The 15,658-nt window shown below is 39.9% G+C and overlaps 1 protein-coding gene across 1 annotated transcript in view; it reads left to right on the top strand.

Moving 5' to 3' along the window:
* Window positions 1-429: 429 nt before the first annotated feature.
* The window catches only part of jph3a (junctophilin 3a), a 42,538-nt gene continuing 27,309 nt past the window's right edge, over window positions 430-15,658 (top strand). Inside the window, exon 1 of the mRNA XM_062030448.1 lies at window positions 430-982. Coding sequence (XP_061886432.1) covers window positions 601-982 — 382 coding nt within the window. The 5' untranslated portion in view covers window positions 430-600. The remainder of the gene's footprint in view (window positions 983-15,658) is intronic.

The raw sequence follows: 15,658 nt of genomic DNA, 5'->3' as shown, positions 1-15,658 counted from the left end.
CTAACAACTCGGATCACAGCAGATGTCTTATTTCCGGACCATGTTTTAGGGAAATCTTTTCAACTTCTCTGCTCTTTTTTTTTCCAATGACGCACCAGTGTGGCAGCATCCTTGCACCGTGTGCAGGTGCAGCAAGGATGCTTGGATGCTGTAATAGCTAACCGAGCTCCATTTCTGCTGCTGCTCCGCCACAACTCTGTGGGCCTACGGGACTGCCGAAAAAGCCTAGCCATCTCTTGTCGGGACTGAGACGACGGCAAGCTCCCCGACTGCCCCCAGGGTGGAGGAGGAACTGGCGGAGGATGAGGGGCACTGTTAGCCTGCATGCGCATGGGATGCAACCCATACAAGAGCTGTATTCATCACTCCAGACACATTGCTGAGGCTTCCATTCCTTTTAGATGATGCTAGTCAGACCTTCCATAGCTATTCCACACGAGAAACTCTTTCAGAATTAGAGGCGAGGAAGTCAGCGGCCTGTGCTTCCCCTGATACCGGGTTCAAGCAAGGCCTCCACCCTTCTTGCTACTTCTGAGTAAACTAGGCCTCTGTTGCTCTTTTTCTTGACATTCTAAGGATTTGCCAAAACCTGTTTCATGCATGTCCACTGGAGGCAGGTTTGACTTTGATGATGGGGGGTCGTACTGCGGGGGGTGGGAGCAGGGAAAAGCTCACGGTCGAGGGGTCTGCACGGGGCCACAGGGTCAGGGCGAGTACGCAGGAGCGTGGAGTCACGGCTTTGAGGTCCTGGGTGTGTACACATGGCCCAGTGGGAACAGCTACCAGGGCACCTGGGCGCAGGGTAAACGGCACGGTATCGGAGTGGAGAGCAAGGGCCGTTGGGAGTATAGAGGGGAATGGACACAAGGCTTTAAAGGCCGCTATGGGCAGCTGGAGAGCACGGCCAGCGGCGCCCGCTATGAGGGGACGTGGAGCAACAGTCTGCAGGATGGATACGGCACTGAAACCTACTCTGATGGAGGTAAAGATGATTTCCTCTCACAGGAATGTATTTCTCCTAATGTTACCATACACTTTTTCTTCTTCTTGCTTCACATTGAGTCGTTGCTTGGCCTTGTTCTAATGCACAATAACATAGTATAAATGTGTATCAGGAGGGTTGTGTCTGTATTATTCATTAAAAAAAAGCTAATACAGGAAGTGAGACACCATTACAAGATCACAACACTTCTCGCATCCACTCAGAATCACACCCTCTGTGCTGTAGAGTCCCCATGGTAACGTGGAGACAGCAGGTCAGCGTGTCACGAGAGACCCGAGCATGGCTTCTCTGAAATCTGATTGGCTGTCCATCCCCAGTCAGTCTCTTCCCTGCTTGCCTCTAATTTAGGCCGCTTAAAGACGGATTCAGTCCGAAGTTGTTGGAGTTCAAAAGCGATGCAAGTGGAGACAAAACACGGTTTTGTAGTCTTGTTTGCAAAGCTCCGACAAGAAAAAACATGGAAAATATAACCCCGACGCTGTGCACGGGTGGGGAAAAACACACTGCGTCACGCGACACGTCTGCCCCATTCTTCTGGTCCCAGGGAGGATTGCTGACGGAGAAATATAGCTTGCTGTTGCTCTCCAAGCACACAACACAGCAGAGGCAACATTGGACATGATTTGTTAGTCTTCAGAACCACAGACAGCTCCTGAACACATAGTGGCCCTTTAAAAACTCCCTATTGGAGTAGTTTGCACTAGCGGTGGGTTTATACTACAAGTTTTGTATTGATCCAATACCATGTAATTAGGACCATTATTACCGATATTTTATACATTCCTTTTTTTTTTCAAGATCCTCAAAGGGTTTTGTGATTTTGTGCTGTCAAACTAATATTTTTTAAATCAGATTAATCACACTTTTGAATTTGGATTAATTATTATTAATCACAGGTTATTAATTGCTTGTATAACTCAAGTTAACCTAAGAAAATAGTCCAATATTTGGACACGATTGCAATTTTATTGTCAGAATGTCATCCGGGAACATTTTTTTTGTTTGTTTTACTTGAATGCTTGTCATTTATTTGGTCAAAACTTGATGAAAGATTTATTTAAAGTCCCACCAAAGTGTAATTTGAGATCTAATTTGCCATCTGCAGTTACAGTAAAGGAGCATGTACGACAGGGCTATTCAACTACGGCAGGGGTGCTCATTACGTCGATCGCGATCTACCGGTCAATCACGGAGGGTGTGTCAGTCGATCCCCAGCCAGGCATTAAGAAAATAGTCCTAAAAATGAGCAATCATAAATCTTCACTATGACGTCACTTTCGTCACTTGATTGACATTCACGGCACCCGAGGGTCTTCTGAGATGACGCTGGCTGCTGCCAGCTCATTATTAAGAAAAAATTACTGACAGGAAGGCGAGAAACACTTTTTATTTCAACAGACTCTGGCGCCGTACCTGTCGTCAAAACTCCAAAGACCGACTGCACAGTTGCACAATAAAAGCGCTGCTTCATCCTGCCTGCGCTCACAAAATAAGAGTCTCAGAAAGCTGGCGTGCACAAGCTAGCAAGCTACGGAGTTTGCCGCCAATGTATTTCTTGTAAAGTACAAAGGAGTATGGAAGCTGGACAAATAAGATGCCAAAAACCAACCACTTTCATGTGGTATTGGACAGAAAGGAGGACTTTTTTTCTCCTCCATTTGAAAATGCGGACATTATCAGCACTACTGTCTGATACCAATCAATGCAAGTCATCAGAATCAGCAATACACCAACTTATATTCTTGTCTTCATGAAAGAAAGGAATCTATATGTGTTAAACATGCTTGTATTATCATTAAACACCTTTAAAGGCCTACTGAACCCCACTACTACCGACCACGCAGTCTGATAGTTTATATATCAATGATGAAATCTTAATATTGCAACACATGCCAATACGGCCGGGTTAACTTATAAAGTGCAATTTTAAATTTCCCGCTAAACTTCCGGTTGAAAACGTCTATGTATGATGACGTATGCGCGTGACGTCAATCGTTGAAACGGAAGTATTCGGACACCATTGAATCCAATACAAAAAGCTCTGTTTTCATCTCAAAATTCCACAGTATTCTGGACATCTGTGTTGGTGAATCTTTTGCAATTTGTTTAATGAACAATGAAGACTACAAAGAAGAAAGTTTTAGGTGGGATCGGTGTATTAGCAGCTGGCTGCAGCAACACAAGCAGGAGGACTTTGACTTGGATAGCAGACGCGCTATCCGACGCTAGCCGCCGACCGCACGGATGATCGGGTGAAGTCCTTCGTCGCTCCGTTGATCGCTGGAACGCAGGTGAGCACGGATGTTGATGAGCAGATGAGGGCTGGCTGGCGTAGGTGGATAGCTAATGTTTTTAGCATAGCTCTGTGAGGTCCAGTTGCTAAGTTACCTTCAATGGCGTCGTTAGCAACAGCATTGTTAACCTTCGCCAGGCTGGAAAGCATTAACCGTGTAGTTACAGGTCCATGGTTTAATAGTATTGTTGATTTTCTGTCTATCCTTCCAGTCAGGGGCTTATTTCTTTTGTTTCTATATGCAGTTAAGCCCGATGCTATCACGTTACCTCCGTAGCTAAAGTGTTTCGCTGATGTATTGTTGTGGAAATAAAAGTCACTGTGAATGTCCATTTCACATTCTCGACTCTCATTTTCAAGAGGATATAGTATCCGAGGTGGTTTAAAATACAAATCCGTGATCCACAATAGAAAAAGGAGAGAGTGTGGAATCCAATGAGCCCTTGTACTCAAGTTACGGTCAGAGCGAAAAAAGATACATCCTGCACTGCACTCTAATCCTTCACTCTCACGTTCCTCATCCACAAATCTTTCATCCTGGCTCAAATTAATGGGGTAATCGTCGCTTTCTCGGTCCGAATCGCTCTCGCTGCTGGTGTAAACCATAGGGAAATGTGAGGAGCCTTTCAACCTGTGACGTCACGCTACTTCCGGTACAGCCAAGGCTTTTTTTTATCAGCGACCAAAAGTTGCGAACTTTATCGTCGATGTTCTCTACTAAATCCTTTCAGCAAAAATATGGCAATATCGCGAAATGATCAAGTATGACACATAGAATGGATCTGTTATCCCCGTTTAAATTAAAAAAAATAATCTCAGTAGGCCTTTAACTTGTTAACAATATTAACTATATGTGTTGAACATGCTTGTATTATCTTTAAACACCTTTAACTTGTTAACAATATTAACTCTATGTGTTAAACATGCTTGTATTATCATCAAACACCTTTAACTTGTTAACAATATTAACTATATGTATTAAACATTCTTGTATTATGATTAAACACCTTTAATTTATTAACAATATTAACTATATGTGTTAAACATGCTTGCATTATCATTAAACACCTTTAACTTATTAACAAAAACATATATTTCATAAATAAGTAAATATAAAATATATACATGAATGAGGTAGATCCCCGTGAATTGATTAATTGAAAAGTAGCTCGCCTGCAGAAAAAGTGTGAGCACCCCTGAACTACATAATGAAGAGGGCGGCAATTTAAAGAGCCTGGGCTCAAAGGCCGGACATTGAAATGTGGATGTTTTGTCAAAAAATGCCTCTGCAGGTTATATTTCTTTGAGACTGCGTTTACTTAACTGCAAAGTAAACATATCGGCTTTCACACTGCACTGTCAATAAATCCAATATTCTGCCCTCACTACGAGTTTCCAGCATGTGCAGCTAGTTAAAAGCATGAAGAAAAAGAAGCTCCAGTTTTTGTTGAGGATTGATGTTCCTTCTTTTGAATTATTGTCCTTCCTTAGTTTCATTTCTTTACACTTCTTCCTTCATTTAGGTTTGTAAGACTGAAAATATAAACATAAAATAAACATAACAAAAGTATCACTTCCATTGTGTATTTTACATAATGTCCATTGTGTATTTTACATAAACAAAACAGACGGTTTAGTGTTAATATATTCACACAATAAACTACAAATGTTTACATATTATAGAAATTATACAACATTCACACACTAAACATTGCACACACTGTATGTGACTTGTCACAAGTAGCATTGTCGCCCTCTACTGGTCAAATTTAGCGCTACAAGTATTAAACTAGGTTTGATCGTTACTCTCAGACTAAAAACAACAGGACCACGAATACAAAAGACATGACGAAGTCAGCAATTGCAAAACACACTAAATATATTTATACACAATATCTACTTGGAAATATTTGACCAAGTTTCGTGATGAAGCTTACAAACTCGGATTTCTACCATTATTGCTGCTTGTCTGGAACAACGTGTCCGTCATTTAAAAAGTCTGCCAGGAAACGATGACTCCAGCACTTGGTCAAGGCAGAACATTCATATTTTGTTGTCCAGTCGTTGTTAAAATTCATTTTTTTAAAATTTATTTAGATTTTCTTTTTTTAAGGTTGAATGAGTAGTCTTTTTCTACTCACCCTACTGCTGCTTCACTTTAACACATGTTGCCCCCTCGGGGTGGCAGGAGTGCTGCATACATGATCAACTCTAGTTTTAATGGTTTCATCAAGCCTATTTGGGCGATGTCCAGTTGATTAGGCCTCATGTACGGGGAAAATAAATTGCCTGATTAATCTGCGTATATACATGATTAGTGTGAAAATGTTTTTATGATTAATTAAGAGTTAACTTGTTATCTTTGACAGCCCTAATATGTACATATGATACAGGGGTCTAAAACTCAATTTACTTGGAGTTAAGGGTTAGGGTTAGGGGTCATTGGAGTCAGAGTATGGGTGAGAACGGGCCGCATAAAGTATTTACTTCAAAATCACATTTTAACTACTTCTACCAAGATCTATAATGACCCTGAGGTGTGGTAGTCTTTATAAATATGAAATTGAATGTAACAACTGTATATTTTCACATTGTTGAGTTTCTCAGGAATAAATTTAGCTTGCCTAAAGGAAGTTGCCCTTTATGATGCCCAAAGTGTGTTTGTTGTACCGTAATTCTTGTGTTTGCTCAGTTATTGTAGTTTATATCTAGTGGGATTCAACATAATTAATATTATATGAATATTATAATAAGTATTATAATTAAATATCAACTGCCCAGGGTGCGCGGGTAAGAGTATGTGAAAGTTCAACTCCTACCTTGTTTACTTCCGTGACAACCTCTTTAAAGCTTTGTAATCAATCAGAAATAACAAGCAGCTAAAAGTCAAACATGGAAATGTGTGGAGAGAGTGTTTTGCATTTTTCCCCTCATGCCTTGCAATGGATTTAAATTAATAATTAGTCATTTAGATTTTTTTATGGTGATAGGATGTTTTTTTAATAATATTTACAAAGTTCAGTGAGCAAGTTGGGTTATGTGTAATTATGTGTTGACTTTTTGTGCTTGTTTTCTGCACCATGACTAGGAAAGGTTGTTTGGATTGGGACATATAGAATAATGCTCTGCTTGAGTTGTCAGGAAAGTACACATCATGGTCACTGATCTAAGTATCTCACATTACCCACAAGATGGCAACAAATTGTCACTCGTCAGACCCCTGAGCATTTGAATTTAAATACCGGGAAGTCGGGTTGCTTGAAATTGGCATACAATTGTTCCGCATTTGGTCTGCAGGCCACTGTTTGGACACCTCAAATTTGAGACTTGTGCTATAGGGCAATGTAACAACAATAATATGAAAGCAAAAACTAACATTGTCTAGCATTTAAATCATTTTGCTTTTTTCCCCACAACCCTCCATTGTCTAAAAACGTATTCCCTAAATTTGCAACTATTATAACTCTATATAAATTATGGCTGTCAGGGTTAATGCATGCGATTAATCACAAAAAAATATTACATTATTTATGTATGAACACAGATTAATCAAACAATTTATTTCGGTTGCTATACAGTCAGTCATCAAGTCAATGCATACGTAAAGATGAGTGAAGAGACGCCAGCCAGTGTGATCACTAGCAAATTTGTCTTCAAAATACACCCTTCCGGAAATTTAGATAAATCTGTCAGCAAGTTTTGAACAAGAAAATAACGTGCATTTAAGTAAAACATTTAAACATTTTTTTGTGTACAGTATGCATTCTGACAATCAATTTGCATTTGTGTCAGAAAATTGTTTTTGTTTTTTAAAGTCAATTTAAATTATGCACGCAAGTAATTAGCTGTGATCCAATGTGATTAATCACAATCAAAAAGTTAGAGTAATCTGATTTTTAAAATTAATCATCTGACAGCATTAATATGACTATAATATTATGAAAAAAATCAACAAACCATAAAACACAGAAATAAACAGATTAGAACTGAAAAATATCGATCTGATGCCACCAGTATCAATCTGAGACTGCAATAGTTTGACGGTAAGGATAAAAGTATTGGATTGACTGCAATATTGGGGAACTGTACCAAACAACTTTATGCATGAGCTTGCGACAATCCAGCAAACAGTGGGAGAGACAAAGATGCACACAAATTATATACACAAACAACAGAACAGAGCTACTGTACAGATGTCAAACTCTACGCCCAGAGGCCAGATGTGTCCCGCCACTTCATTTTATGTGGCCTATTCATGTCTATTTTCTATTTTCATACACATGCATCATGTGAATTGGAAGGCGCATTAAAGGGGTCATATCATATTTTTTTTCTACATTTAAAACACTTTTTTGTGGTCTACATAACATGCAACGGTGGTTCTTTGGTCAAAATGTTGCATAGATTATGTTTTACTAACCGTTTTTAAGCCGCTTTCTGACCGTCTCTTTGTATGCAGATCCCAAATTCACAACAGCAGGTACCAAAAGGAAAGAAAAGTTGGTTTTGCATAATAAGACGAAACAAAACGGCAGATAATATGTCTCCTATTAGGTGCCATTTTGTGGTTCTTATACACACACCATAACAATACCGGTATGTTGAAGCACAGGGCAGCGCGGTGGTACGGGGGTTAGTGCGTGAGCCTCACATAAGAAGGTCCTGGATTCGATCGGGGTCTTTGTGTGTGGAGTTTGCATGTCCTCCCCATGACTGCATGGGTTCCCTCCGGGTAGTCCGGCTTCCTTCCACTTCCAAAGACATGCACCTGGAATTTGGATGGATGGATGGACGTTGAAGCACAGTACGTCTGACTACAGTAGCAGTAGCACTCTGTGTTCCATCAACCTCTTGACAAAGTTGTACTAAAACAATGTTACAGATTTTTGAGCGCTGCATGTAATCGTCTATATTCTCAAGTGTTGGTGTTGCTTGCTTATGGGTTACCTGCTAGCAGTGTTGGTCATCTTCCCTTCAAAAAGTAATTAGTTACAGTTATATATTACCTTTCCCAAAAAGTAATTGAGTTAGTAACTCAGTTATCTCATTTTAAGAGTAACTAGTTACTCAGCAAAGTAACCGTGACGTTATTTTTCATTTTGTTATTTCAAACGTTATTATGTTCGATAACATTTTGGACGTCAAAGATATTTATATTAACTGATTGAAGAATAAAAACATCATATACAGTATTTTAGAACATTCAGCATTTATCTCAGTAGATTGCAGTGTGCCGTATAATAAATAGAAATAAAAACGTATACAAAATAAATATTTTGTAATGTAACAACATTAAATATGAAAGTACAAAACCCAATACAGTGCCAAAAATTTAAACTTAGCAAAAAGGACACAAATAAATATTTGGCCTTTAAGTAGTGCAATTCTCGGCCCCTGTATACCAAAATACTGCCTGAAATAACTTTAGATAGAACTGTGACCAAGTTTTGGGCAAATAAATGACATGCGTTCAAGTAAACCGTTCCTGGATGACACTCTGACAATTAAATTGCATTTGTGTACAAATATTGGTGTCTTTTCTTGAGCTGATTTAAATTTTGCAATCGAGTAATCACCTGCGGGTGATCATGATTAATCCAAATTCCTATGAGTAATGAATCTGATTAAAGAAATTGGCAGCATTTGGACTTGGGGTTGGATTAGCAGCAGCAAAAAGTGTCATGTTGTCCCACCCATCTACAAGATGAAATTAGATATGATTGGATTTTGTTTCTGTTAACATTTTTGTCTCGTTTTCATTCGTCGACACTGGGTTACTGAGGGCTGAAGGCAGGGGTGTGTGTGTCCACGTATGACAGCCGAGGGGCAGAGATGAGGGAAGATGATACTAGTGTAATGTGTCCCTTTTTCAGACTATTTCTCCGCTACTGCCGATAATTGTGTCTACTTGTAATATATTATTTTTGTGGGTGTAATAAAATGTACTTTCTGAACTTTAAAAATGTTGATTTGAGTGGGCAAGACATTTACGATATTTTCCGGACCATAGGGCGCACCGGATTATAAGGCGCACTGCCGATGAATGGTCTATTTTCGATTTTTTTTTCATATATAAGGCGCATTAAAGGAGTCATATTATTATTATTTTTTTCTAAATCGAAAACACTTCCTTGTGGTCTAAATAACATATAATGGTGGTTCTTTGATCAAAATGTTGAAGCCGCTTTCTGACAGTCGCTTCAGGATGCGCTGTTTTGTGTGCGGCCTTATTTATGTAGCTCACCTTTGGCAGCGTCTTCTCCCCGTCATCTTTGTTGTAGCGGTGTAGCGTGCAAGGACGGGCGTGGAAGAAGTGTCAAAAGATGGAGCTACCGGTAACTGTTTCAATGACACTCAGACTTTACTTAAATCAATAACGGAGCAGCATTTCCTCATCCGGACAAAACAACAACACCAGAAATGGTGTCACGTGAAAAAACGTCTGACTGGAACTCTCTAATAACTAAAGTTCCTTGGATGAATAATGTAAACTCACTACACCGGTATGTTTTAGCACTTTCATGGCGAGTCTACAGAGAGATATAAGTAAGAACTTTACACTACTTTATATTAGAAATGGCAACAGCGGAGGATGAATGTCACATAACAAGAAGATAGAGAAAAAGAAGAAGCTTATTGACTACGGTGTCGGCACGGACTACAAAGGCGCATGCGTGCAATTTTTCAGGACTTATGCAGATCCCAAATACAGATCAGCAGGTACCAGAAGGTAAGAAAAGTTGCTTTTGCATAATATTGTGAAACAAAACACCAGATAATATGTCTTACCTTATACACACACCATAATAACACTCTTATGTTGAAGCACAGTACAATCCATCAAGCGGTGTGGCTTCATAGCTTACCAAAGTCGTACTAAAACATTTTGATAGATTTTTGAGCGCCGTGTGTAATGTTCTATATTCTCAATGGAACATATAACATTTTGGTGTTGTTTACTTGAGTCATATTGCCATCATATTGCAGTCTACATGTATCTCTTATGTTTGACTACCATCTACTGGTCACACCATTACACCATGTACCAAATAAAATTGCTTTGAGGTCGGTTAGCAAAACCAGAATTATTCCATACATTAGGTTATAAGGTGCACTGTCGAGTTTTGAAGGGAAAAAAATATTTTAAGTGCGCCTTATAGTCTGGAAAATACGGTAATTAGGGGGGCTCTGCCCCTCTTGCTCCTACATAAAACCATCTACTGATCACACTTATCATTACACCATGTACCATATACAATTGTTTCGAGGTAAGTAAGCACAACTAAAATTATTACATACACAAGGCTATAAGGCACACTGTCGATTATTGAGAAAATGTAAAGATTTTAAGTGTGCCTTACAGTCCGAAAAATACGGTAGCAACACTGTTAGCAGGCTCCAGCTGGATTCACCAAAAAGCACTTTCTGTGAGAGGCGGTGTACACCCTGCACAGGTCATCAGTCAATCACAGGTACACAATACTGTATATACAAACAACCATTCACATATGAGAACATTCTGCTTATTATTGGACTGTGGGTGCAAACCTGGATTATACCCACGCAAGCATGTGCTGACCACATAAAACCTAAAGAATGAGACAACGATCTGGAAAAGAATAATTGGGGCGGTATAGCTCGGTTGGTAGAGCAGCCGTGCCAGCAACTTGAGGGTTTGCAGGTTCGATCCCCGCTTCCGCCATCCTAGTCACTGCCGTTGTGTCCTTGGGCAAGACACTTTACCCACCTGCTCCCAGTGCCACCCACACTGGTTTAAATGCAACTTAGATATTGGGTTTCACAATGTAAAGTGCTTTGAGTCACTTGAGAAAAAGCGCTATATAAATGTAATTCACAATAACATGTATGGTATTGTTGTATGTACTGTATTTGTGATGGTTGGTTTCGACATACAAAATATCTCATACAGTGAAACCATTTATGTTGACGCCCTTTGGACTGGCTAACTGACGTTGACATAAGCAGTTGTCGACATAATTGCTTGCACATTCCCTTGTGACTTTGGCTAGAGACATCTGGAAAATGGGCAATAAAGGACTGTTGAGCATATGGCAGCTTGATGACATGGTTTTTGTCCATGTGGGCTTACAAAGGTACTTTAGGTGTACAAGTTAAATTGGCTCTGTGACGCAGCTCGTACCTCATAAAAGTTGTATTGCAAAGGAGCGATGGCCATGTAACATGCTTTTTTAAAAGAAAAACAATTCAATACAATGTAATAAAAACAACTACAGTAGTTTTTTTAATTAATATAATATTAATCCACAGCATTTATCTAAGAAAGCAGACTTCTACGGTGTCTCGTTCGAGCTGCTTCTCTGTCAAACACGCCATATCTTCACTATATTTTCATGGATAAATGTCTGCTTTTATATTATACATATCTTTATATATTAGACATTATTTTAACGTTCTTGGCTTACATTATGGACTCACTCTGCTTCTATGCAGTCTAGCAGTGCTAATCTTGAAACCGCTTCACAAGTCAACTACACACACGGTCATGTTTTTTGATTATTTATTTATTTCATTTAATGTATATCATCAACTTCTTCTTCTCAGCATTGTTCATTACTTTCTTCGTTACCCTGGTCGGAAAGACAGAGTTACTCTGCAGTGGGGAGGCTAACCCAATTTGTTATTGTATGTCTTGAGTATGATCACAGTAAATCTTTCCTACATGTCTTGCTTCTAATAGATGAATGGTATTCTGTGTTTTAGTTTAAAAAAAAATTGTCCGCGGCCAATATACAGTGCATCCAGAAAGTATTCACAACGCTTCACTTTTTCCACGTTTTATTATTTTACAGTCTTATTCCAAAATGGAATTACTTCATTTTTGTTGTTAAAATTCTACAGACAATACCCCATAATGACAATATGAAAAGTTATATTTTTATTTAGCAAATGTATTCAAAATAAAAAATATCACATGTACATAAGTATTTATAGCTTTTGCTCAATACTTTGTTGATGAACAACCTTTGGCAGCAATTACAGTCTCATGTCTTTTTGAATACGATGCCACAAACTTGGCACACGTATCTTTGGGCAGTTTTGCACATTGCTCTTTGCAGCACCTCTCAAACTCCATCATGTTGAATGAGAAGTGTTGGTTTTCATCAAGGATGTCTCTGTACATTGCTGCATTCATCTTTCCCTCTATCGTGACCAGTCTCCCAGTTCCTGCCACTGTGAAACATCTCCACAGCATGATGCTGCCACCACCATGCTTCAGTGTAGGGATGGTATTGGCCTGGTGATGAACAGTGCCTGGTTTCCCCCAAACATGACGCCTGGCATTCACACCAAATAGTTCAATCTTTGTCTCTTTAGACCAGAGAATGTTGGTTCTCATGGTCTGAGGGTCTTTCAGGTGCATGTTGGCAAACTTTTTACTGAGAAATGGCTTCCGTCTGGCTACCATACCATACGGGCCGGATTAGTGGTTTGCTGCAGAGATGGTTGTTCTTCTAAAAGGTTCTCCACAGAGGAATGCTGACAAAGTGACCATCGGGTTCTTGGTCACATCCCTGACTAGACTAAGCTGAATGCAGCAATGTACAATCCAATCCAATCCAATCCACTTTATTTATATAACACATTTAAACAACAAAATGTTTCCAAAGTGCTGCACAACAATAAATACATATAAAACCAATGTAAAAACAATATAAAATAAATATGATTAAAAACAATTACAGAGACATCCTTGATGAAAATCAACACTTCCCATCAAACCTGATGGAGCTTGAGAGGTGCTGCAAAGAGGAATGGGCGAAACTGCCCAAAGATAGGTGTGCCAAGCTTGTGGCATCGTATTCAAAAAGATTTGAAGGTGTGACTGCTGACAAAGTTGCATCAACAGAGTACTGAGCAAAAGCTTTGAATACTTATGCACATGTTTTTCTTTATCTTTTAAAATTTTTAATACGTTTGCAAAATAAAATAAAAAACGTTTCATATTGTTATTGTGGGGTATTGTCTGTAGAATTTTGAGGACAGAAATTAATTTATTCCATTTTGGAATAAGGCGGTAACATAACAATATGTGGAAAAAGTGAAGCTCTGTGAACACTTTCTGGATGCACTGTATGTATGTATTATTTTCATACAGTGATTAGAAACAAATGTAACATACATTTAAAGTCCCAGGAACCTACAGTAATGACAGCAAAAATATGTTTTAACCCCTACAGTATTGTAAAGTTAATATTTTTGTCCTGCCAAAATAATGTTTGCAGTGCTTTTTATTGGTTCATAGTTTTGCATTATTCCTGTTTGTGTGGCCTATTTGAAAAGGAATACACAATATACTGTAATTGGGACACAGAAAGTGTCCCAATTACATACTACATACTAATTATACACAGATCCAACCCAGCAGTGATCCTCTGGGAAAACGAGATACGGACCCTCCTTGTTCTTCCATCTCTGCATGTGCAATCAATGCAACATGTTGCCTTTTAGTGCCTGTTAACTGTCGCACATAAGCAGCAATAGCTTCATGATATTTAGCCTGCAGCCACAGAAAACAGCAGCAGTCCTCTCCTAATAGTATATCCTTTTTAATCCTTACAAGCCAGCCAGATTCATTTGGCTGTGTCGTGTTGTGTTATGCAACGATATCAACTTGCCTGAACCTGGGAAACGTGTGCACTGTGGAACTGGCACAAGGGCTTTGACCAAAAAATAAATAAAAAGTGTTGCAAAGACTTCTTTCAGAGTTAATGGTTTGGGATCACACGAGCAAACTCTGAAAGGTAATAATGCATAAACAATGTGTTTAAAGTGGATTCATGCCACTTTAAAGCAGTGCAGTAATGCCAGGCGAGTACAACGTGACCTAGATCAGAATTTCATATTTGGCTGATTTTACATCTTTGGGTTAACATCTTTCGTCTATTAGGTCAGAGGCATGCATTATTAATGGAGATTCATAAGTCACCTCTTAGGCTAAGCGCTCCTGTAGATTAATTTCATGAGACGTAAAGCAGAATAGATACTTCATAAGTAGACATACACCCTGCAGTGTAAACATGGCCATATTTGGCATTCGAGTGGCAACCAATCCACCAAGTGCGTTTAATGTTTATGTGTTTCTGCCCATGTCTGAATTTGGCTTGATTGTAAAAGCTAATTTACATAAGTCCGCCCCACAGTTTCCCCACTCACAACTGAAAGCTTCCTAGGCGAAGACATTGTCTTGTCATTGTCTTCACCTGCGATCAACTACACAAAACCACTCTAATTTCAAAGCCCAACGCTAAACACCCTTCAGTGTTGTTAAAGTTAAAAAGTTAAAGTACCAATGATTGTCACACACACACTAGGTGTTGTGAGATTATCCTCTGCATTTGACCCATCACCCTCACCCCCTGGGAGGTGAGGGGAGCAGTGAGCAGCAGCAGTGTCTGCGCCCGGGAATCATTTTTGGTGATTTAACCCCCAATTCCAACCCTTGATGCTGAGTGCCAAGCAGGGAGGTAATGGGTCCCAACCACTAGGCCACTGTTTTTCAATCACTGTGCCGCGACACACTAAAGTACCGTGAGATACAGTGTGGTGTGCCGTGGGAGATGATGACATTTCACCTAATTGTGTTAAAAAAAATTTTTGCAAACCAAAAATTATAATCCGCAAATAATGTGCCGTTGTTAAGTGTCTGTGCTGTCTAGAGCGCGGCAGAGTAACAATGTAATACTCTTCCATATCAGTAGGTGGCAGCAGGTAGCTAATTGCTTTGTAGATGTCCGGAACATGGTTTGTCGTGATCACAATATGCGGGAGGCATTTTTTTTTTTTTATCCATCCATCTTCTTCCGCTTATCCGAGGTCGAGCCGCGGGGGCAGCAGCATAAGCAGGGAAGCCCAGACTTCCCTCTGCCCAGCCACTTCATCCAGCTCTTCCCGGGGGATCCCGAGGTGTTCCCAGGCCAGCCGGGAGACATAGTCTTCCCAATGTGTCCTGGGTCTTCCCCGTGGCCTCCTACCGGTCGGACGTGCCCTAAACACTTCCCTAGGGAGGCGTTCGGGTGCCATCCTGAGTAGATGCCCGAACCACCTCATCTGGCTCCTCTCGATGTGGAGGAGCAGCGGCTTTACTTTGAGCTCCCCCCGGATGACAGAGCTTCTCACCCTAATCTCTAAGGGAGAGCCCCGCCACCCGGCGGAGGAAACTAATTTCGGCCGCTTGTACCCATGATCTTGTCCTTTCGGTCATAACCCAAAGCTCATGACCATAGGTGAGGATGTGAACGTAGATCGACCGGTAAATTGAGAGCTTTGCGGGAGGCAGTGTGTAGGTAAAAAGGTATCTAACGCCTAAACCTAAAATAAAC

Source organism: Entelurus aequoreus, linkage group LG02 (genome assembly GCF_033978785.1).
Source record: "Entelurus aequoreus isolate RoL-2023_Sb linkage group LG02, RoL_Eaeq_v1.1, whole genome shotgun sequence".
NCBI classification, from domain to species: Eukaryota; Metazoa; Chordata; class Actinopteri; order Syngnathiformes; family Syngnathidae; genus Entelurus; species Entelurus aequoreus.
Note: the sequence above shows the minus strand (reverse complement) of the source record. Positions and strands in the feature narration are given on the sequence as shown.